Raw genomic sequence first — 23,280 nt, 5'->3', positions numbered from 1 at the left:
ATCTTTCATGAAGATGAGTACATGATTAGTGAAAGGGAGCTTCTCGTGAACAGGTTCAGATTGCTCTAGTTTAAGGTAATTTGATTTAAATTAAGACTAGTGATGAAAAATGAGGAAAAGTGTAGGTGCATATCGATTCCAAAAGACATGGGAACATTCAACTGCGGGGCGTTTGTTGCTGGCATAGTGAAGGTGAGTGTCTTCCTTGGTAGATTCATCAATAGGGTTCAAAAATGGGGAAAAGTGTAGGTGACAATTGTTCTACATCAATGCTGGCACAGGTGCTCAAAAGAGAGGCACTGCCAAGCCAATGAGAGCACTTTTTTAGCACAAGTTGCCACGATTTGGGAACTCTGGGCCTTGCGTGAAAACAGTCTGTGCAAATCCGCCTGTTTTTTTTTGGATAACTTATATAATTCATGTAAACAGCATACATACACCCTCTTGTTACAGTCCCAGCTGATGATACAACAATGACCTCCAAGTTTTTATTACAGTGGAATGCAAACATAGTTATGCCAACTGCGACAGAAGAGTAAAAGCGTGATATCATCCAATACTGAAATTACAAAAGTAAATTTATCACAATGCAAAGAAGGAAACAGACAACATGTGTGTTCAAACAAATCAGTTCCTTCCCAAAGGAAGTGACCTGCAAGAGTAAGTCTCCCTGAAATCAGACTTCTTCTTAGAAGAAGTAAAGAGAGAAGCATAGACTTCCTTGGTAGCATTAACCGGCACTGCATCCCCTGCCTTGAACTTCTTCACAGCAACACCATTACCATTCACATTCACATCATCCATCTGTCTCTTCACCACCTTCACACTCGCATCAGCCACCACAGCAACACCGTTCTTGCTCTTCTTCGAGCCACTTTTCTTCTCTCTCACCTTCGCCTTCGCCTCCTCCATCTTCTCCCTCAACAAGCTCACCTCCTCCTCCGTACCGTTTATCACAATCTTATCACAATCCTTAACATCAGCATGACACACCAAACACGACGAAGACTTCACTTCCTTCAACGCCTTGGCGCTCATCACATGCCCACACCTCCTCAAAGCGAAAAACTTGTACTTCCCATTAAACTCCAGCCCCGAGACCGGACACTGAAACTGAGCACTGGTCGTATCTCCCGACAAACCATCACCCCCAGCCACATGCGTTAACTTAATATTCACCATATCCTTCAAACCCTTGATGTAAGAGAACTGCTTAGGCAACTTCTTAGTCAACAAACCATTCACCAAAGCCTCTTTGTTAAACAAGTTCCCGAGGAGATCAACCACGCAAGGCTCAGCCAACGGCTCGTTCGACAAAGCGCAGTTTAGCCACTTGGATAGCCTCTGCTCGTTGGGATCGACCTTGTCAGGCTTCTTCTCCGCGTACATCTTGAGGTAGCAATCGCGCGACTCTGCTCCCGTCGCGCCGCCGTCTCCTCCGCCTCCGAGGAGGCGAGGGTGGAGAGCGAGCATGGAGACGGGAGGTAGGTTGGATACTTGGATCCGTGTGGAGGCGTTCAGAGGCTTCCCATCGAGAGAGACGGAGAAATCAGATAGCGATGATCTACGATGCGAGGGTTCGAGCAAGGAAGTGAGATTTGAAAGAGTTAATACGGATTGCGAAGGATCCAATTGAAGAGCGACGGATTGTTGATGGTAAGGGGATTTAACGAGGATCTGGCGACGGATGTGCATCGTGGCGGAGCAAGAGGAAGGTACTTTTAGGTTTCCGATCAATTGTGATTTTTGGAAATCGAAGAGAAGAAGAAGAAGAAGATGCTAGAGAGAGAGGGAATAAAACGACAAAGTATTCATATATATAGCTGGACCGACTTATCAACGAAATGGACCGCTTTAAATTGGGGCCTTGGGCCTGATATACTATAGAAACTATACAATCCAAACCTTAAGTTTTGGATTCGCACAATTTTAAATTTATTACAACATTAATGAGAAAAGCCAATAAAATCTCGAACTTTCAAATTAAAACCAAAAAAACTTTTAAAACACGTGTTTGAGCTAAAAATACTCAAAATTTTAAATGTTGGTTAATTTAACTCTTATTTTGTATTGATTCGGCCATTTTAAAAATTCGGAAAATCAACTATTAAATCGTAAATGTCTGTTAATTTGCTAATCGACGTTGTTACTACTTAAAAATTCTTATTCGAGACCAATATCATTATTTTCAGCCTCATTATCATTATTATTAGTCTCAGTATCATTTTCATTATCACATTTTTCACCCATGAGATTATGTTGTTCAATCGTAGCTTCCTTAACATTTTCTCTCGCTACGACAAACCCGAATGAACCATATCGTCCTAGACATCCTTTGCATTATCAATGACTCTGGATTTTGGAGATTAGAAGATTGAGAGATTAGAAAAACGGAAAATTTAGGTTTCGCGAAAGAAAAGATGATTTAAATGTTTACAAATGTAAAACGACATCATTTCATAAGTGTTTAATCAGTTTTTAGCACAACGTCGTTTAGTGAGTTAACATATACGTTTACGGGTTTAACAGTTGAGTTTCTAATTTTCTAAAATGACCTAATCAACGAAAACTAAGAGTTAAAATAACCAATATTTGAAAGCTGAACTATTTTTTTGGTTTAAACATGAATTAAAAGTTTTTTTGCCTTTAATTTGAAAGTTCAAAGTTTTTAACGGTTTTCTCCAAAATTAATTGCAAAATTAAGAACATTTTAATCATTCAAAGTGTTTACCTACCTGACATGACAATGAAACTTTGAAGAAACAGAAACAAAACAAAAAAAAGTAAAATTGATTGTATATAGATTCGAATAAATCGTGAAATGGCTTGTAAGATTATTAACAAGAACCAAAAAATATACAAAGAGGCCGGCCACGTACGACTTTTGTGAAATAATATATTAGAGAGATCGAAACTCAATCATTAATATCCCAAGATATACATAGGAGATATACATAGGAGAGTATATAAATATAAAAATAGAATAATGAAACGGCCAGTAAATTAAAAAAAGTTTAAACAATACCAAAAAAATGAGGATAAAAATGCGTGAGAGGGAAGCAAAGAAAGAAGACAAGACATAAGAGATGGAGAATGGAAATGGAGAAGGAAAGGGAGAGTTCATAAACCAAAACAATAGTGACTATTTCCTCGACTCCATGTCAATGCTCTCTTCTCTTCCTCCTTGTTGGGACTCTTCTCTTCCCCCTCCTCATCCTCCTCCACCACAATCTCTCCTCCATGCTCTCACCGTCGACGCCTCTTTTCCGGACCAGTTCCATCACCCTCAGGCATAAAACATTATCACCCAAGAGTCTTTCTGATTCCTTACATGACATCTTTTTGTGTTGTTTTTTGTTAATGCAGGAGTCAGGTGGTCCAAGCCAAGATGGGTTGCAAGCACAAGGGACGGTCTCTACCACGAGCGCACCTGTGGCTTGTCAGAAGCCAAGGGTCAGGGCTAGAAGAGGCCAAGCCACTGATCCTCACAGTATCGCTGAGAGGGTATATCTCCATTATTCACTTACCTCCCCATCTCTTATGTTATCTTGGGTTGATCTGATTGTATGGCTTTGCGCAGTTGAGAAGAGAGCGTATTGCTGAGAGAATGAAGTCTCTTCAAGAACTAGTTCCCAACACCAACAAGGTACACAATACTTTCTTGTTTTGTATCAAACAACTCTTGTCTTGATCTGTGTAATAACCGATAATGGTTAATGCAGACGGATAAAGCATCAATGCTGGACGAGATCATAGAGTATGTTAGGTTCCTTCAGCTTCAAGTCAAAGTACTAAGCGTGAGCAGATTGGGTGGTGCGAGGGCAGCTGGTGGCCCAGGCTTCAATGGTCTCACCTCCGAGGTCAGTTTCCCTTTTTAGGTTAAGTGGCATATCGCCACCAATCATCATCATCATCAATTCATCATGGTCTTTGGTAATGTAGGTTGGAGGACGGCTCAACCCCCTATCTGGACCTAGCAATGGCTTAAACGGGAAGGGAAACGGAACAGGATCATCCAATGAGAGCCTAAGGTCAACAGAACAGAGAGTTGCAAAACTGATGGAAGAAGACATGGGATCTGCAATGCAGTACCTTCAAGGAAAGGGGCTTTGTTTAATGCCCATCTCCCTCGCAACTGCAATATCATCTACCTCTAATCATTCTCGTGGGGCTCTCTTTAACCCCATCTCAAATATCGTTGCGGCTGAGGAGGCAAATGTAGCCAACGCATCAGCATCAGCTGCAGCTGCTGCACCTGAAGCCTCCACTAGTATGGAGGATGATGTATCTGCCTCCAAGGCATGAACCATAGGACATTTCATGTGTTTTGTTTTCTCCGTTTTAAGTCAAACGCTAATATCCATTTGACTTTTTTCACTAAGCATAAATAATATTAATAAACTAGGTGATAATCCGCGCCCTGCGCGGAGTGAGTAGACCAGTAGCAGAATATTGCTTCTACAATAGAATAATATTTACTCTCACTTTCTACATTGTCTTGAAAGGTTTCAAATTAGAAACAGAATTAAGGCTATCCATTTGTTTGCAAGAGAGAATGTTTTGATATGAGCAAAGTCGAGAAGAAAGGTGTGGTGAATTTTCTGAATTGTAAAAGACGTATATTTATATTAAAAAAGCATCGGTCGTCTGGTCATATAGATTCAAAATAATGGCTGTGATTAAAGAATATTACATACAGTAAAACCTTTATAAATTAATAATGTTAGAATTTTGAAATTTTATTAATTTATAGAGATATTAATTGATATTAATTTATAAAAGTTTCCTTATTTAAATTTTTTTTCTATTTTTAATATGTTTAAAACACGAAAATATTTGATTTTATCGTATGTACATTATTCAAATTTTAGAATTTTGACTTTCATATTGTTTTATTATCTTATTCGGTGTATATTTTTATGTTTTATATGATTGTTAAATGGTTTTCGATATAATTTTACTAAATATTATCAAAATATATTAAAATGTTAAGAAAAATAAAGATATTTTCATTGTGAATATAAAATGAATAATATAATGTTTATTTTGTACTTATATAAATTTATGATTTTAATAGGACTACATATTTACATGGAAATTTTAAAAATATTATTATCTTATTATTTTATCGATTTGTGTCATATTTTACACCGGTCTAAATTGGGACCGAAAAAATTTATTAATTTATAAAAATTATTAATTTATCGAGTATTAATTTATAGAGGTTCTACTGTATTTGATTTCACATAACTTGCGCTCCAATCGTAATCACAACTTACCATGATTTCGTAAATAGTTAAATCAAACTTTCTTTTATCAATCGCAATAACAAATTCAAAAAAATTCATGATTATTAATTGATTACAATAATTTGAATCTATAATCTAACTTCTTTATATACAAAAGTCAAGTCCTCGTTTCCATTTTTGTAACCATAATCGACATTATATTATTACCAAAAAGTGATCGCAAATAATGACCTCGCACATTCAAATATTATTACCACCATGTTACCAAATTTGTATTTTAAAAATATATCAAAGTTATTAGAAGTTTCCTTTTTAATAATCATTAATCAATTTTGTCTTTGCAAATCACGTTTGAATCATGAGCAATTTGCTCCGCCATTATTTGCATTATGAAAGCTGGCGTTAAAATCTTAATTACGATATATCATGTGCACATACAAAATGTATATACATATAATATAATTATAGTCACGACTAACGTAGAGCGTAAAGCACCATGCAGACATAATTTATAAGAAGTATAATTTATTTTATCATATAAGAAGTATATTAAAGTTTTTCTTTTTTTGGTAAAAAGTATATTAAAGTTATAGGCACAACTATTATTAATTTCATTCCATCCCACGCAGGATAAAAAATGTTTTATATTGTTATTGCATATATTATTTCCAATACTTACAAACATGGTCGTGTGTAAATTTCTGGTCGCAAATTCGACCTCTTTTGAGCATATACGTACAAACGTGGTCGTGTGTATATTCAAAAGCATATAATATAATTGTAGTATTGGCATGTGGAAGTATATGAAATAACGAAAACGTTTCCGTTTGTCATTAAAGACAACGTATTAAACATGACGTCAATTTTTTGTTCGTCACTGTAATGAAAATGTTTATAGTATATTAGTAAAGTTATAACCTATTGATTAATGGTAAGCAATGACAATTATTGTAATTAGTCTAGTTAACAAAGGGTTTTTGAAAATAGGGTGTGAGAGAGCTTGTGGTGCTGCCACATAAGAAATGGCAATTTTGAAAATAATACATGAGCTAAAGGTTAGTTATCTATAATGCTCCTCAAATAATAAGAAAGGGATATTTACAACGACGAACATACCGGACACGACATGGACACTCGTGTATACGTGTGTGGTTGTAGATACAGAAGAGAGGTGGTGGGACCGAAAACTAAGAGGCATGCGTCCCACTACTTTCCCAAATCGCTTTGTGTCAACGTTCATAGTGTTTGATCAAATCGAATGAAACTGGAACCAGTATAATAATATTCAACTTGAAGCCTCCCACTTTCTACAAACCATACAATATTATATTTTAAAGCATAATTAATGGGGATTTTTACGATGAGTTTATTAGTTTTTTTAGTTAAAAGTTAAAAAACAGTTTATTATGTTCACTACAAGAAAACAGCGGTATTCTGACGGACGTTCCGACGGAAAATGAATTCCTCGGAATATACCGAGGAATTTCCGAGGAAATTCCGAGGAAACACAAAATTTGGTTTCCTCGGAATTTCCTCGGAATATACCGACGAAATTCCGAGGAAATTTCATTCCGTCGGAATATTCTTATGGAATACCGAGGAAAATTGTATTCCTCGGAAAAAACCGATGAATTCCGAGGAAATATTATAGACGTTAGAGAGCCGTTGGGGGATTTTAAAAATTCCGAGGAAATTCCGACGAACTAGCCGTTTGCATCGGAATTCCGTCGGAATTTCCTCGGTCTGTCGGCAGGATTTCAACTATAAATACAAGCACCCCTTTTCCTCTTCATTCACTCCATATCTTCATCCTCCCTCTCACTCTCTTTACACACGAATTTGATTCATAAAAAACATGTCTTCTTCAAATTATTTTCGTTCTTGGATCGATCGACCTCATTTGGATCCGAACACGAGATTGCTTACGGAAGAATACCAACAAGGTATAACTGAATTCATGGGGTTAGTTCACCGACAACCGGAAACAAAAACAGGTATGTTAAGATGTCCTTGCTCTAATTGTAAAAATAAAAAAAATTATTAAATAGTGGGATGTTTGGACTCATCTATATTTGAGTGGGTTTACACGAAGTTACAAAATTTGGTATCATCATGGAAAAACTGATTATGAACATGGTAGTACTAGCGAACCTCAGCCATCGGTTAGATTAGAATATCCAATTAGAACGGATGTAGATTACGGTGTAGGTACTGAGCAGATGGTAAATGATCATTTTAGAGGGGAAGATTTACCCAATGCCGAAGCTAGGAGATTTTATGATATGTTGGATGCTGGAAAGCAACCATTGTACGAAGGTTGCAGAGATGGTCATTCAGCTTTATCATCTGCTACAAAATTGATGGGCATTAAGACGGATTATAATTTGGCTGAAGACTGTGTGGATGCGATTGCTGATTGCTGAAGACTGTGTGGATGCGATTGCTGACCGGGTAAACCAAGCCGCCAAATATTTCGCGAAAATTGAATTAATGATTTCCGAGGAAATTCCGACTGATATATTAAATATTTCTGAGGAAATTCCGATGGATAATTTCCGTTGGACACCTCATTTTATTAGGTCGAGCCCGACCTTTCTTCCCCATTTCTCTCCGCCGCACTCTCTCTTCTCTCTCGCGATTTCCGCCGTTTCCTCCCGTTTCTCTCGACGATTTCCGGCGAATCCGCCCTAATCCTCCTCAATTTCAGTCCTTGCATCATGTATGAACCATATCCCACTCTCTTAGGTTAGATTTGTATGGTTTTTAAGTAGATTTGATGATTTTGGAATGAGATTTATAGATTTTGTTAGGGTGAATGGTAGAATTGTGTAAAATCGAGTTTGATTATGTATTTGACTTGATTTGAATTTTTTTTTTTAGTTTTTATTAATTTTGTGGTTATAAAAATCGAATTTGTAATTATATATATATATATTGAAAACGTTTTTTTTTATATAAAATCTATTGTTTTCATTTTAAATTCATTTATATATTTATTAAACATTTTTAAAATCTATAAAACTTTTTTAAGATTAAAAATCATATATATAATATTTAAAATCATTTTTTGTGGTTATAAAACGTTTTATGTATTTTATATATAAAATATAAATTTCTATATTTATTAAACATTTTTAATATTATGAAAACTATTTTTGTAATTATTAAACATTTTAAATATTTTTAAAACTATTTTTTGTAATTATTAACTGTCTTCGGGATTTATTTAAACTATTTTTTAAATTTTTAAACTATTTTTTATTTATTAAAACTTTTTTTTGTTAATTATTAAACTATTTATATTTTTGTGATTAAAAACTATTTTTTAACTATTTTTTATTTAAACTGTTTTTGTTTAATTAAAATTATTAGAACTAATTTTTAAATATGTTTTTTTTTTAATTTACAGGTCTAATGATGATTAGACCCGGCCTCGCCAGCGTCGTAGCCGGGGTGGTATGGGGAACCTGTCTCGGGGTTCGGCCAGCCATGTTCAGGATTCCGTTTCGCCCCACAGCTCCTACCATACATCTCCCTCTCCATTACCCGCTCCTGCTGCTCCCGCTCCCGCTCCTCCGGGTCCTCCGGGAGTGATGAGTGTTGCGCAGTTGGTTCGACAGCCCGGTCGTGACCATCTTCTCTATCTCACTGAGTATCCACATGGACATGGTCAAACATGGTAATTAAACTTTTATTTTTTTCCTTAAAATTTGATTGATTATTAATAATTTGTTCTTTTTATTAGGTTCAACCGATTCGGGAACGGGATCAGCGCATGATCAACCGTATGATGTACTCTGCCCTCGACAAGGGACATCCAACTTTCACTCACTTCCCGCCCGAGAAGCAGCATCTGTGGTTTCGTCAGTTTGCGGTAAGTATTCAAATTTTTTACTTATATTTTTTATTTATTAAAATTATTTTTTGTGATTATTAAACTATTTTCTATATTTATTAAACATTTTAAATATTATTAAAACTATTTTTTTAATTATTAAACTATTTTTTATTTATTAAAACTTTTGTTTTGTAATTATTAAACTATTTTCTATATTTATTAAACTATTTTTTATTTATTAAAACTTTTTTTTATAATTATTAAACTATTTTTATTTTTGTGCTTAAAAACTATTTTTAAACTATTTCAGCAAGAATTCAACTGGAATTCCGATGATACGCTCTCTATCTATAACCATTTTGTCCATAAAGTTATGGACAACTATGGGAAGCAAATGTACGAGTGGAAGAAGAAGTGGAAAGTAAACAAGGTAGTTTTTAATTTATTAACAATTTTTAATTTATTAAACTATTTTTTAAATTATTAAACTTTTTTTTTTTTAATTAAAAGGTCCCAAAGTCGATGAACGACACGGTCTGGAAGGAGTTGTGTGAGCATTGGGATAAGGAAGAGACGAAAGAAACTTCTTCCACCAACTCCAACAACCGCAAGAGCGACCGTAAAGGCAAGGGCATCTACAAGCATAACTTGGGTGCCCAATCTATTGCCACTCTCGCGGATCGCATGGTAAGTTCAGCCGCTTTTTCGTCAATTATTTAAGTTTCAGAATTTTATATTTTGTGCATTTTTTCAAATTTCTAATGTTTGTTTAATTTATTATTTTTCAAGGCGGAAGAAAATGAGGGCGAGCCGGTTGATGATCTCGCCCTAATGAAAAGGGCGTATACCAACAAGAAGACCGGCCAGATTGATGATGGTCTTGTGAGGGACGTGGTCGACCTGGTCCAAACTCAGGTGTATGACGAAGTGTCTCAGCTTCAAACCGATGATGACGATTCGACGGCTTCGACCAACTTGTCTCGGGTTCGAATCAACGAAATCGTTGAATCAGTAAGTTTTTTTTTTTTTTAAAGTTCAATTTATTTATTTCTTGATTTTTATTTTATCATCAATTTATATTATCTAAATTTGGTTATTTATATTTCAGTCGGTTCCAAAGAAGAAGGGACGTTTGGTCGGTTTGGGTCGTCGCTCCCGGTCGGCTGCTCCTTCTTCTGCACCACCGCCATATGTTGATCCAGAAGTTCTTACGGCTCAGCTGAAGGACAAGGATGATCGGATATCTGCGTTGGAGACCCAGATGGCAGCTCAACAGGCCGGCTATGAGACCCAGAAGAGGCTGAACGAGCAGATGATGGAGATGATGAAGAGGATGTACCCGAACGAGGTGTTCCCGAACATTCAAGACCCGTAGTTTTTTTTTTTACCAAAAACTCGAAATGTTTTATTTAACTTTGAATATTATCTACTATGTTTTAATGTTTTATTCAATTTTAATTTTAATTTTAATTTTCAAATTTAAATTTAAAAAATTTTAATTTTTTTTTAAAAAAAAAAAATTTAAAAAAATAAATTTTTTCGAAATTCCGAAGGAATGGAGTTCCTTTCCTCGGAATTTTACGAGGGAAGAAAGTTCCTCGGAATTTTCCGAGGGACTGCATTCCCTCGGAATTTTCCGAGGGATCGATGTTCCTCGGAATTTTCCGAGGGAAAGGCGTTCCTCCGAATTTTCCGAGGAACATATGTTCCTCGGAATTTTCCAATAAACATTCCGAGGAATATTTCGTTGAAACTTCCGAGGATTGGACCATCGGAATTCCCTCGGTATATTCCGAGGAACCTTCCGACGAACTTTGTGTCCTCAGAGTTTCCTCGGAATTTTGTTTTCCGACGGAATTCCGAGGAAATATGAATTTCCGAGGAGATATTTCCGAGGACTTTTTTCGTCGGTATGTCCTCGGAATAGCGTTATTCCGACGACATACCGACGATTTTTTCCCTCAGTATGCCGATGTTTTCTTGTAGTGATTCCACTAATAACTTTATTCTAAAAACTTCCATTAATCAACAATACTTCCCACAGATTTAAGCAACAATATTCCCATTGTTATCTTGTCCAAAATTGGCAAAATAAATAAATAAAACTATAAAATACCTAACTTTTGTGATGAGCATCGATGCAGATAACTGTCAATCTACGTTTGGATGAAAGGGCTGTTCGTTTGGTTGCCGCAGGTACCGGCGGCAGCGGCAGCGTCAACATTCTGCGTCAACTCTTGTTCGTTTCGTTGACGCAGGAACCGGCGGCAGCGGCAGCGTCCGAACGCTGCGTCCTGCGGCTGACGCCGATAAAACCTGCGGTCGCGATATGATATGCGGCAGCGGCAGCGGCAGCGTCAGCGTCTGCGAAACGAATAACAACTGTCCTCATTGACGCTGCCGCCGCCGCTGACGCTGCCGCTGCCGCTGCCGCCGAAACCTGCGGCAACCAAACGAACAGGACTAGTGTCTGATCCTCGACTCGCCTTCTCGTTGATAAACAGTATTGCTCGACGCCACTATAGTGTCGCTGCTACAGTGTCCCTAGTGATTAGTCCAACGATTACACTAGTCCCCCATCATCGTAGAGAAAGAGAACTGACCCTTGTAGCAAGCATCTCTAGCTTTCATAATAACGTCTTCGTGAACCTGGTTAGGGTTCGACAAAGTATAAGCATCGACCACCATCTCTCTAAGTCTTAACGAAGACGGAAAGAACGCAAAAACGAAGAAAAAAAAAACAAATACTAAAAAGAAGGCGTGCCCAAATTCATAAATAGTCGGCCCGGTTCGACCCAATATAAAGAAGCAACGAGCAACAGAACCAAAATGCGTATATACACAAAGAACCAAGACATGTCACTCCAAAATCTATTGTTCTAAACTTCTAACTTTGCTTTGTTTCGAGTTCCGACATAATCAGAATCCAATTACATAAGTTAACTATTCTTCCTCGGTCTACTTTTCAACTGTTACATCATCCGTTCCTTGCTTCTTCAGCTGCTCCAACCCGAAGTTCTCTTCTGGTTGCTTCTTCCACAAGTAATTAGCTGCGTCTATCCACCCTCTATGCACCACGAACTTCTTCTCTCTTATGGCCCGACGCACCTTCTCTGTTCCCACATCCATAGCCACCACATGTGTTACAGATGCGTCCACTTCCGTTGCACAGGTAGCTCCCAATCCCTCAGCCACCCTCCACAACGGGTGATCCTCAGCCTGAGACTTGGTCGGGAAGACTCGACTGAACACTATTTTACATCCTTTAAGGATTTCTTTACGCACTTGTTTCAATAATGACCTAACGTCTCTGCTCGATAAGTCTTCTCCTCCATCCTGAAAAAATGGTAATAATTAAAAAAAAAACAGTCCAGACAAGAGAAAAGTTTATTGAGCATACCTGAAAGAATAGACTGTGCGTTTGCTTAAGGACTTTAAGAACAGCGGAAAGTACCCCATCCGGTTCACTCTCATCGCTCTTCAGCTGCGAGAGAGACTGGAATCTGTGGTCGAACTGCTTGCAGCTTGAAGCAAAAAAGTGATACCTCTCTATCACGATCAGATTGTCCTTGTGACCTGGCCATGCCTGCGTATCAAACCCAGTATCAGAACATCTTATCTAACAAAATAATATCATGATTAAAATGACATGAAACGTCGACAAAGCAGACCAAAAACTTACATTCTCTGTATCGTCAAGAATCAGAACAGCTTTCTCTTGCCCCAGCACCACATCTAAACTTTTCTGATGTTTCACTGTGCCATCATCTCGAGAAATGATCCGTTCACCAAAATACTCTCCTTTTGGGTCCAGCAGCTTGGCCATCTGTCGTGCATATGGCCTGTCTCCCATTGTGTATATATACATTACAAACATTTTGCTGGCTTCTTTTAGAAACGAATGAACAAATGGCCTTAATTTGGTCATCATATGCATGAATTCAAGCATGAAGATATCGCCACCAGAAACATCTGAAATTAACCAAAAACCAAACTTCTTAAAACTGTGTGTATAAGACATGCAAAGTTGAACATCACAAAAACAAACAAACGACTGAAGTATAGAGATATTATTTGCTGACAGCAAAAAAAATGTAGCAGAATGTACCACCTTGAAGAGAATGTGTATGGCTTTTCAAGTATTCTTCCTCTGGTTTAAGGTCCCTAAGTACAGTTGAATTAAGTAAAGTGTGGTCTAAATCGAGAACTAAACATAACTTCCGTTGGCTTTGCAAGGCTTTCATATCAATATCACGCAACCGGGTGACTTCATCTTGCTGGAGCTTAAAACCCTAAGAAAACAAATTTCCCAAAGCTCATAAATCAAAATCAAGACTTGAAGCTCTACTGAAAATTTATAAGGAAATCGAATAGATTGGTATACCTTGTGTATGTATCCAAATGAAACACCGGTCACTTCCACTTTTTGGCCACAAACAAAGCACATGTTTCCAAAGGTACCTGGGTGTTCGCATGGTACCTTGCTTGAGGATGCTTCTGCAAGCAATAACCAGTTCAAAATTCAATATGACAGAACTTAAGAACAGACATCAGAGTAAGGCTGAAGAAAGAGACTATCACCTGAGATTTCTTCTGAAAATGTCACGGAAGCTACATTCTCAGTCTCCTCTTCTGGGTACTCCAACTTTTGTCTCTTTAACCTACAAGACGAGTGAGAAACATGGATGGTTTATGAACTTATTAAAGACTTCTCATTAAAGCCTAAGTTATATTATCGATGCAAAGCAAGAAGAGTAGAAGAAACAGCTAACACAACATGAACTTAAATAGGGATTGACCGCACATTCCACAATCAGCGGATGAACAGCCATGACGTCCCAGATCAAAAGTCTCACCAAACAAAAAAAAACGACACTGAAAACAAAGAGACAATGGATTATCTGACCCACTTAATATCTGAAACAACGGAATTCATTAGGCAAGGATAGCAACGCAACCGTGAATTTAGTTACAGCGTCAAGCTGCTATGTTTCTGTGAGGAACAGAACCAAAACTGTTTCCTTGATGAATTTAAAAATCAACAATTAAAAGGGAAATAATGACCAACACGAAGAACTCACACACAGAAACAACTATGTTCTCTCTCCCCTGAATCAAACAACTCACATTATCGTGCCATCAAAAGCAAGCACAATGCTAAAACCACCAAACGAGAGAATTCAAGAAAGATTCAAAATTTATATTCTGAAAGGTGCGCGTGAATCTACCTATGATTGGAAACTTGAGCATCAGCATCGTGGGCTTGTTCGATGGGGAAGGACTCAGAGGAAGAATCTGAGTCAGAGTCCAGCTCCGTTTCAAGGAAGGCAGCGAGATCGTCGCTACTAGAAGAATGCACTGGAGAATCACTCGCCACGCTCATCTTCACAACAACAAAGGCAAATTCAAAAAGTCAGAGATAGACTAAAACCCTAAGTTAAACACAAAGAGAGAGCAGACGAATGGAACTCGAATCCAAAATCGCAGAGCAGAATAGTATAAGGAAGAAGAAGAAGATGGACGAATACCTTCGAGTTGGTGTCCGTCGCTCGAATCGTGATTTGGTTTCTGAAGACGGAGTGGGCGTCGACGGGGTAACCGTAATAGTGGATGCTCCGATTGACATTTACACGACTGTCGATTGGTTATTAAGGCCCGTTTGAGGCCCATTAAAAGCCTAACGAAGAAAGATCAATAATAATGATCAATATATTTAAATGTGGGATTATGGAGTTCAGCTTCTTAGGTGTCATTTGGAATAATATTTTGGATTCTACTGAATTTTGAAACAAATGTCAAATATCTATTTGGAATTCATTCCGGTTCGGTTAATAATACACTAAATTTAAGTATTTTATATATATTTCAAAACAAATATAAAATTAAATATCTAAGTTACTTATTTAGGTTTTGAATACAAATATTCGGCTTTAGTTTTTTCAAGTATCCGTTCAGGTCTGTGTTGGTTCATATAATATTCATAATTTAAAATATCACCCTACAAAATTTATTTAATACTTATAACTTGAAATATCATTTTATAAAATCTATTTATATGTTTTTACAAATCAGATCGGTAAAGATTCAAGTTTTTCTATTCAGGTTCAATGCGGATCTCAGGTTCAGTTACGATCCCCATACTTACTGTGGTAGTTTACGAAATAGTTTGTGTGGAACTAGATTGCATGGAAACCTCATCCAATATTTGTTTCACATTTTAGCTTATAAACTTGTGGAAACGCATTGGAAACACGTGGAAATCTTATTTTGGAATGGAACATTACGCTTCCATTTAAGAAATTCGCAATTCTGATTTAAAAACGTGAAAATGACTATTTTTTATTTGATGTTAGTGATTACTTGTTTAGTTTCAAATTTCTATTTTTCATGACTATTTGTTGGTTTTTATTTTGATATCATCTTCCATATTTATATCATCTACGTATAATAGTTTGACCTGAAATGAAGCTGGTTCCACTGTTTTGTCAAAGGATAACATATTTTGGTTTCTAATTTTATTAAAAAGCTTATAAAATGTACAAACAAAAACAACATTTACTTGGTTTGGTTTTCGCCTTTAGATAAATAATAAATCAAACAAAGAAAAAAAAATAAAGCTTACATGTTGATTAGTTGATGATAAATCAAACAAAGAAAAAAATAAAGCTTACATGTTGATTAGTTAGTTGTACATGCATATATTATAGATGTTTAACTTTTTCATTCCTAAAATTTTAAAAATCACGTTTTCGTTCGTTTTCGCATATCCGTTTCTGATTCCATACAACCTAGGTGGAGAGCATCAGATACAAAATTATTAGATGTATAAAAGCTGTTGTTTATATATATATGGTGGAGTAACAAAGGAAACAGAGTAACTCCTAACTACAAACTAAAGAGATTACATAATGTTACCAAAAAAAACATAATGTTTATATATGGGAGGATAAAAAAGAATGTTCAAGAAATTTTCTTGAGTTTATTAGGCATCATCGTGTAAGTGGCTCTTTTGGGTTTATGAATGGGTTTAGGAGCTAGTTCTTCTTCTTCAACATGGTCGTCGTCTACATGTTCCTCATCATCAAGATCATCTTCTTGATCAGTCGTCCAAATCATCTTCTGCTGATAGTATCTAAAGGCAACGAAGAGCATGAATGCTGCCCATACACGAGCAACGACGGATGAGAGGTTCCAGACGAGGGTGAAGAGTGCCAACGCCACTGCCTTTTTGTGACTACACGATTCCCATGCATCCCTGAATCTTCTCATCCAGAACTTCCCTGAAATGTACACAACATGTTTGATTAGATTGTCTTAACGCGAGATGTAACAGAAACAATAGGAGTTTTAATTACCGTAAGCAGAGAAGTGTGTTGAGTAGGAGATGAAGATTTTAGGTACTGTAAATGCTCCCAAAAAGCCTGTTCTCACACAAACAAACACTCACTTGTCACAATGATGCCACTTTCTAAATCAAGTAACCTTTAAGGGATAGAAGCAAAATTACCAAATTTGGCAAGGTTCCAAAGAGTGATAGAAGAGCCACACCTCGCCAAGACGAACAGCACTACTCCCATCTGCACAGCATTATCTACGTTTTGTTAAGGTCAATGGAGGGAGGAAGCTGGAGAAAAGAGACTAACCTTGAGTGTGGTGGAAGGATCGCCGGAGAAAAGGGCTCTGAGTTGAAGCAGAGACTCGTTGAGGTAAGGCATAATGACTCTAAGCATCCTCTTCACATCTTCTTCTTTCACTCCAACTCCTCTATGCCTCTCTTCCTCCTCCACTACTCCCCTGTGGTCATTCATATATACACACATATAAATATTCTCTCGAAACTCTCGAGTTTCAGACCCAAACATGCAAAGAGACAAGGAGAGATAAGTATCTATGTAACATTTACCTGCGGATCACGGCTTTGAATACAAACATTACACCCAGATAGATGAGTCCCACATACGCTACCACTGATATGAAGCTGAAGTTGAGATCATTGGCGTATGAAGAAGAGACTATGAGGAATGTTCCGAGACCGAACACAAGTGCCGACCTTGATGCATCTCTCCACATCACAAGATCCACTGTTTCATTTCATTTCATTCCATCATTTATATACTATAACTCAAGCCTAGTGAGACTAAAAACTCTGTTTTTTTTTCCTACTGAACATAATAAATCAATATATATATGGATCGGATTATGCATACTTAGTTATCAAGAATCTTACCGAGACTCTGTAATTTGCTCTGTGAGTGAGTAAAGTTCTCTTCTTTCTCTACAAATGTACCTGGAACCAGTTGTCAAAACAGAAGTTTCATCAAAACAGAGTAGGAAAAATATCTGCCGGAGAAAGAAAGCACTGAGATTCGGATCAAGAACCTTTGCTTGGTGGGACCGGATGAACGGAAGCTGCCTTTTTCATCACCAGCGGCGGAAGTTTACGGACGGTGGCCGGAGATTTACTGTACTTTTTAATCTCAGAATCAACAACTCTGTTATTGCTAGTCTCCTTAGGTGCATTCATCTCTTTCACATCAATACTCTGCTTTTCCACTTCTTTCTCCTCTTCACCTTCTTCTTCTTCTTCTTCTTCTTCTTCTTCTTCTTCTTCTTCTTCTTCTTCTTCTTCTTCTTCCTCGTGATCACCACTGTCAATCTGCTCATCTTCTTTCGAATCAGCGAAGACGATTATCTCCTGACAGACATCCTCTGTGATCTGCTTCTTTTCGTCAACGGTCTCCTCTGTTTTCACATCCACATCCTCTGTTTTCTCATTAGTTTTCTCCGAGCTCTGAGCTGGCAATGAGTTCACTTTCCTCAACGCAACAACTGTATCTAACTCACCGGACTTGACGATCGCCTTACAAAGCTCCGATCGGATCTTCTTAACCCGACCCGGAGTCTTCTCACCTCCTTCTACTAAATCAGATCTCGCCTTCTTCACACTCACCGACAAAGTCAAACTCTTATCACTTGACTCACTAGAGACCAATCTCCTCGGCGTCATCGGAGGAGTAGTACCAATGGACCTCCTCGGCGTCGCCGGAGGAGTAGCACCACCGATCGATCTCGGCCTCGCGAGCTTCACATCTGTCTTCCACGCGGGTCGCTTTCCGTTAACCCCCTCCTTTAAGCTCATCTGCTTGTTACAATTCTTGTCTCCTCCGTCGACAGCTTGATGATGAGTGGCCTTGACGATTGCGTTGTTAACACTAGCTTCGTCGTCGCTCTGCATTCTCGCTTCCCAAACAGAGCCTGCAGCTACAACGGCTCCTCCAACGCCTATTCTTCTTGCTCTGCTGTTTGGGTCCATGCTCTGTCCTTTTTAAGTCACTGTCTTACCGGTGATCGAGTTGTGGGGGCAGAGAGTAAAGTGGTAATGATAATGAGCCTTGAAGCTGAAGGAAGAAAAAAAAATGGAGGTTGTTGGATGGATACGGATACACCAAAGTCAGATAATTGAATTTCATCTAACTTACTTCTCACTGAGGGGACCTATCTTTTTGTGTCATGAATCCTAAGACTGTAGATCAACCTAAAAGACTTTGCATGTGGTTTATAGTACTGCAAAGATGCTGCTTAGACATAATCATTAAGGTTTATGATCACAATCTCCTACTTTTCTTTTTTCTTTTTCTAACAGCTTAAAAAAAAAATTAAACATTTTTTTCTTTTTGCTTTATTTCACTTCCTTTATCATAATGTTTACGTTATCCATCAATCAACATGTGTCGTGTAAACAGATGAATTGATTCCTATAATCCTCTTCCTCTTATCTATTTATTTGGGGTCTTCTTCTTTAAGCACAAGATTCAAGTATCAAGATTTTGATTAACTATAGAAATTGCAGGCAGTGTTAGAAGAAATGGGCTTAGACCTTAGATGTAATACTGCATATAAAACAGCACTTTAAAGAATAGTTGTTGGATTGATTAGGTTTTGACTTTTTTCCATGAGTTGGTTACCATATGAGACACATTGTGTCTTTGGATTGCATAGAGGGACACATCTTGCTTTGTAGACACAATATCTTTGTCGAAGAAGAATAATGGACATTGTTGCCCCTGATTAAGGGAGACCGAACTTTCTGTCTGGTTATAGAACCGGTTTGCAAGCTGTAAGACCGGGTTGCTAGCTGTCTGTCTTATCCATTACCAAAAGCGGGGAAGAAATTCTCACCGTAGGATAAAAGAAAAAGCAAGTTTGATCCTACGGTTAGATTTGAAAGTAGGTTTTGCCAAGGACGTGGATAAAATGCGTGTTTGTCGTTGGGGAGCAAGAAAGAGCGACGTTCTTCTGGGGATTTGCAATAGAGAGAACGTAGGTTAATATTTTTTTTTTGTCTATGATTGTTGATGAATGTTTTGTAAAATCGGATCTTGTATTCAATCGAATGTGTTCTTGCGCATGGTGCAGGTGCTATGGAAGACCAGTGCATGGTGATGTGTGGCGACTGGGTTTGTGGGGATGGATGTAAGTGGGAATTTGTGGTCGACAAAAGGCAGATGGCACGGCTTGTACCGATTTCCGAGTCTATTGCACTGAAAGAACTTCAAGAGAGTGTTTTGCGGGAGTTCGGTAAGGAGGAGAAGCTTTGGGAACCTGTTCTTAGTTACTGGACGCCAACAAGCTTCGAGTTAGCGACGGGGATTCGAACGCCTCCTGTGCAGCTTACAAGTGATGGAGCTATCAAGTACTTTGTTCAGCACGTGAAGGTGAAGGGGGCTATGAATCTGTTTGTTAGGTTCGAGAGGAACGTGACGTTTTCTGAGAAGGACAATGTTGACGACTCGGGGATGGGTTTTGTAACTCCGGTTGCATTTGGACCAAAGAGTTCTTCAAAGTTAGGCTCTGGAACTTCGAACGGAGGATATGTATCGACGGGTGCTTCTAAATCTAACATTGTTGACTTGCAAGATGTAGAGTTTCTGAGTGAAGTGGAGAGAGTTGAGGAGGTACTTAAAGGCGGTAGCGAGGGTGGAAAAGGAGAAGCTTTAAGCCAGAGTAGTGTTGGGGAGGAAGAAACTGTGGTGGAAGAAGTGGACGAGCTTGACGTGAGACCTCGAGGTTATGACGAAGATTTCTGGAGCCCACTACTGAAAACTGACTACAAAGGTTCGAATGCTGTTAATGTCATCTACAATGAGGAGGAGATTGTTGCTGGTTTGACAAAGAGTAGTGGTCCACGGCGTTACACTTGCACCACCAATGACGCGTTTGACCATGTTGTTGAAGTCGGCGGTAGTAGCAGTGGTGTAAATTTGCCAAAAGATGAGGACTTTGGCAAACAGAACCCATGGCTGCATGGCGTGGATGAGGGTGTTGGTGTGGACAGGCAGAGGAGGTCGTCCACAAGGAAGCTAGATCAAGTTGATGATGAAGAGTTTGATATCCCTCCTCTGTTTGATGATACTAGCTATGCCGCAGCAGAGATTCCGGACATGGATTTAGATGAGAGAGATGGAAGGATACATGTTGGGAAGGTTTTTGGTAACAAAGAAGATTGTCAGATATCGTTGGCGATATATGCAATCAAAAACCAATTCCATTTCAAACAAACGAGAACAAAGGTTGATTCTTTTGTTGTGGAATGTCCAGATGAACACTGTGACTGGAGAGTTACAGCTCATGAGATCAGGGGGTGTGGTTATTATGAGATAAGGAAAGCTCAACTTGATCATAGTTGTCCCATCGAGTCAAGGCAGGGGTATAAGAGCAAAGCTACTTCGCGGGTTATTGCGGCAGTTTACAAAGCTAAGTTTGGGGAACCTGGTAAAGGACCAGTGCCTGCGGAATTACAGAGGCTAGTGCTCGAGGATCTTCGAGTGACTGCATCGTACATGAAGTGCTATAGGGCGAAAGAGAAAGCTATCATGGACATTCGTGGATCAGAAGAAGACTCCTACTTGAAGCTGCCAGAGTATTTGCACATGTTAAAACTTGCAAATCCTGGCACGGTTGCTGATCTGGAGACTGAGGTGGATGAGGATGGAGATGAGCGATTTCTTTATATGTTCCTTGCGTTTGGGGCGTCCATAGATGGGTTTAAAAAGCTGCGTCGTGTCCTGGTGATAGATGGTACACACTTAGGAGGGAAGTACAAGGGAGTGCTGTTGACTGCAAGTGGACAAGATGCAAACTTTCAGATCTTTCCTCTTGCTTATGCTATTGTGGACAGTGAAGATACAGAAGCGTGGACATGGTTTCTACAAAAGGTTGAGCGTATATTGGCTGATTCCCCAAGTCTTGCCATTATATCTGATCGTGCAACATCAATTTCTAATGCTGTGAAACGTGTCTATCCATCTGCTCAACATGGGGCGTGCATTGTCCACTTAGCAAGGAACGTTAACTCCCGCTACTCGAGCAAGAACTTGGCGAAGATGGTGACTGCTGCTGCAACTGCATACAGACAACGGGACTACAGGGAGCTGTACGCTAAGGTCAGAGCAACTAACAGTGCATGCGGAGTTTATTTGGGGAATATCGGTGTGGCTCATTGGTCGCGGTCGAACTTTGCGGGTGAGCGCTATAATATCATGACTAGCAATATAGCTGAGCAGCTTAACAACGCTTTGAGGGAAGGGAGGACGTCACCAATAATGGAGTTGGTGATATTCATTCAAAGGATGATGACAAGGTGGTTCTGTGCTAGGAGAAAGAAAGCAGAGAAGCATAGGGGGGTTGTTAGCGTGGAAGTTGATAAAGAGATGACCTCTAATATGGCAACAATGAAGGGTAGTAAAGTGAACTCTGTCTCGAATTGGACTTGTGAAATTGTGGGAAAATTTGGAGGAAAGGAGCGTGTGATGCTTGCTGAGAAGCAATGTAGCTGCAAGTATTTTGATAAAATAAAAATACCTTGTGGCCATGCTATGATAGCTGCTGACAGTTTGGGAGTGACTTATGAAACATTGGTGGGTCACTGGTACAAGACTTCGACTTGGAGGGAGACATATGGTGGGATAATTAATCCAGAGGGAGATCCTAGGGATGTTGATGTTCCGGAACACGTTAAGAATATGGTGTTAATGCCGCCCTTGACGACGAGGCCAGCTGGGCGTCGTAGGAAGAACAGGATTCCTTCAACTGGTGAATTTCCGGTAAGTACATGCATAGTTCTTTAGATCATTGAATGTGTGGGATTGTAGGATCTTGTAGTACTTGAATGTTTTTGATTTGTGTTTCAGGTTGCGAAGAAGACAAAGCTGGTTCCAAATAAGTGTGGGAGGTGTCGTTGTGAAGGGCACAATAGGACCCGTTGCACAAACCCAATATAGAGATTGAGGCAGTGGGAGGGAGTTTTTGTTCGAAGTCATTACTTGGCTAGCACATTATCGTATGAATAAGTTTTTGAATAAGAAACGAACTTGATCATGTAATGTTATGAGTGGTTTTGTGACATTTGAGTTGGAGAAGTATTATGGTTTGAGTTGTTTAGTGGTAAAGACTATTACTTTGCTATTGTATTTGAGAGGATAATTGTGTTTGCATTGATTAAGGTTTATTTGGTATTCCTGGTGGGGTTATGTAGCTCTTTTGCAAGCTGATTTACTATAAGAGTAATTGTGACTCCGTACATGCAATTGTTTGTCTTAAGTATTAGATGTGGATAATGGATAGTACTTGTGTTCGATATATATAGTGTACATGCACGGAGGTGTGAACGTAATTGCAAGCTGATTAGCTTAAGGTGTGATAAAGTAGTAGATGTGGACAATAGGGCTAGGACTTGTGTTCGATGTATAACGTGTACATGAATGGAGGTGTGGACGTAAGGTGTGATTAAGTAGTAGATGTGGACAATGGCTAGGACTTGTGTTCGATGTATAACGTGTACATGAATGGAGGTGTGGACGTGAAATCGATTGGTAATTGTACAAAGATGTAGGCTAAGGCAAAATGGAAAGGAGAGCAGTTGTAGGAAAGTCATAAACATAATATGTTACATAACGATTGTCTAGAAGCAAAACACCAAGAAACAGAAAAAATTGCATAGACCAAGACACATAAGTTGCATAAACCATAAGTTTTAGTTTCAGACAACACTAATAGAGACATGACGAAATGGAATTTTGATCAAGGAAAAGTAGGAACGTGGTAAGCAGGTAGGACGATGGTTTTGTAGACATCCATGGCATACTGTTTGCGTAGATCATCAACGGTCCCGTCAGTAATTCCTGACATGTGGGG

The 23,280-nt window shown here is 38.5% G+C and overlaps 5 protein-coding genes across 9 annotated transcripts; 2 read left to right on the top strand and 3 right to left on the bottom strand.

The window, feature by feature from the left end:
* Positions 1–416: 416 nt before the first annotated feature.
* On the bottom strand, positions 417–1,803 carry LOC103845240 (replication termination factor 2). Its single transcript, XM_009122070.3, has one exon. It carries the CDS (start codon positions 1,693–1,695, stop codon positions 628–630), a length of 1,068 nt encoding a protein of 355 aa, XP_009120318.1. The 5' UTR covers positions 1,696–1,803; the 3' UTR covers positions 417–627.
* A 241-nt stretch (positions 1,804–2,044) lies between these two features.
* Positions 2,045–4,394, top strand: LOC103845239 (transcription factor bHLH82). The gene is made up of 5 exons (XM_009122069.2): positions 2,045–3,290; positions 3,367–3,504; positions 3,581–3,646; positions 3,723–3,860; positions 3,943–4,394. Exons 1-5 carry the CDS (start codon positions 3,087–3,089, stop codon positions 4,303–4,305), a joined length of 909 nt encoding a protein of 302 aa, XP_009120317.1. The 5' UTR covers positions 2,045–3,086; the 3' UTR covers positions 4,306–4,394.
* A 7,438-nt stretch (positions 4,395–11,832) lies between these two features.
* LOC103845238 (RNA polymerase II C-terminal domain phosphatase-like 4) lies at positions 11,833–14,747 on the bottom strand. The gene is made up of 8 exons (XM_009122068.3): positions 14,616–14,747; positions 14,316–14,470; positions 13,669–13,748; positions 13,472–13,584; positions 13,199–13,379; positions 12,770–13,059; positions 12,488–12,673; positions 11,833–12,423 (listed from the first exon to the last, which is right to left on the bottom strand). The coding sequence occupies exons 2-8, from the start codon at positions 14,468–14,470 to the stop codon at positions 12,046–12,048; spliced, it is 1,383 nt and encodes a 460-aa protein (XP_009120316.1). The 5' UTR covers positions 14,616–14,747; the 3' UTR covers positions 11,833–12,045.
* A 1,147-nt stretch (positions 14,748–15,894) lies between these two features.
* Positions 15,895–18,797, bottom strand: LOC103845237 (reticulon-like protein B21). Of its 5 annotated transcripts, none has more exons than XM_033281808.1 (8): positions 17,712–18,646; positions 17,467–17,639; positions 17,315–17,374; positions 16,991–17,168; positions 16,731–16,881; positions 16,595–16,664; positions 16,443–16,508; positions 15,905–16,367 (listed from the first exon to the last, which is right to left on the bottom strand). In XM_033281808.1, exons 1-8 carry the CDS (start codon positions 18,398–18,400, stop codon positions 16,048–16,050), a joined length of 1,707 nt encoding a protein of 568 aa, XP_033137699.1. In that variant the 5' UTR covers positions 18,401–18,646; the 3' UTR covers positions 15,905–16,047. The 5 variants fall into 5 exon arrangements, with proteins under 5 accessions (XP_033137696.1, XP_033137699.1, XP_033137698.1 ...); XM_033281807.1 differs by having other exon boundaries at positions 17,467–17,668; positions 17,723–18,646; XM_009122067.3 differs by having other exon boundaries at positions 16,048–16,367; positions 17,467–18,485; positions 18,567–18,797.
* Positions 18,798–19,162: 365 nt separating this feature from the next.
* On the top strand, positions 19,163–22,616 carry LOC103875239. The gene is made up of 3 exons (XM_009153739.3): positions 19,163–19,407; positions 19,504–22,190; positions 22,278–22,616. The coding sequence occupies exons 2-3, from the start codon at positions 19,509–19,511 to the stop codon at positions 22,365–22,367; spliced, it is 2,772 nt and encodes a 923-aa protein (XP_009151987.2). The 5' UTR covers positions 19,163–19,407; positions 19,504–19,508; the 3' UTR covers positions 22,368–22,616.
* Positions 22,617–23,280: the final 664 nt, after the last annotated feature.

The sequence above is a fragment of the Brassica rapa genome, chromosome A10 (genome assembly GCF_000309985.2).
Source record: "Brassica rapa cultivar Chiifu-401-42 chromosome A10, CAAS_Brap_v3.01, whole genome shotgun sequence".
Taxonomy (NCBI): Eukaryota; Viridiplantae; Streptophyta; class Magnoliopsida; order Brassicales; family Brassicaceae; genus Brassica; species Brassica rapa.
Note: the sequence above shows the minus strand (reverse complement) of the source record. Positions and strands in the feature narration are given on the sequence as shown.

Excerpts from the sequence above, each read along its gene's own strand:
- LOC103845238 (XM_009122068.3), bottom strand. The coding sequence starts at position 14,470 with ATGAGCGTGGCGAGTGATTCTCCAGTGCATTCTTCTAGTAGCGACGAT. Across the intron at positions 13,585-13,668 it reads ATTTTCAGAAGAAATCTCAG|AAGCATCCTCAAGCAAGGTA; the intron begins GTGATAGTCTCT and ends TATTGCTTGCAG. Across the intron at positions 12,424-12,487 it reads CGCACAGTCTATTCTTTCAG|GATGGAGGAGAAGACTTATC; the intron begins GTATGCTCAATA and ends CCATTTTTTCAG.
- LOC103845237 (XM_009122067.3), bottom strand. The coding sequence starts at position 18,400 with ATGGACCCAAACAGCAGAGCAAGAAGAATAGGCGTTGGAGGAGCCGTT. Across the intron at positions 17,375-17,466 it reads TCCGGTCCCACCAAGCAAAG|GTACATTTGTAGAGAAAGAA; the intron begins GTTCTTGATCCG and ends AACTGGTTCCAG. Across the intron at positions 16,509-16,594 it reads TTGGAACCTTGCCAAATTTG|GCTTTTTGGGAGCATTTACA; the intron begins GTAATTTTGCTT and ends GTGTGAGAACAG.
- LOC103845239 (XM_009122069.2), top strand. The coding sequence starts at position 3,087 with ATGGAGAATGGAAATGGAGAAGGAAAGGGAGAGTTCATAAACCAAAAC. Across the intron at positions 3,647-3,722 it reads TAGTTCCCAACACCAACAAG|ACGGATAAAGCATCAATGCT; the intron begins GTACACAATACT and ends TGGTTAATGCAG. Across the intron at positions 3,861-3,942 it reads TCAATGGTCTCACCTCCGAG|GTTGGAGGACGGCTCAACCC; the intron begins GTCAGTTTCCCT and ends TTGGTAATGTAG.
- LOC103845240 (XM_009122070.3), bottom strand. The coding sequence starts at position 1,695 with ATGCACATCCGTCGCCAGATCCTCGTTAAATCCCCTTACCATCAACAA.
- LOC103875239 (XM_009153739.3), top strand. The coding sequence starts at position 19,509 with ATGGAAGACCAGTGCATGGTGATGTGTGGCGACTGGGTTTGTGGGGAT. Across the intron at positions 22,191-22,277 it reads CTTCAACTGGTGAATTTCCG|GTTGCGAAGAAGACAAAGCT; the intron begins GTAAGTACATGC and ends TTTGTGTTTCAG.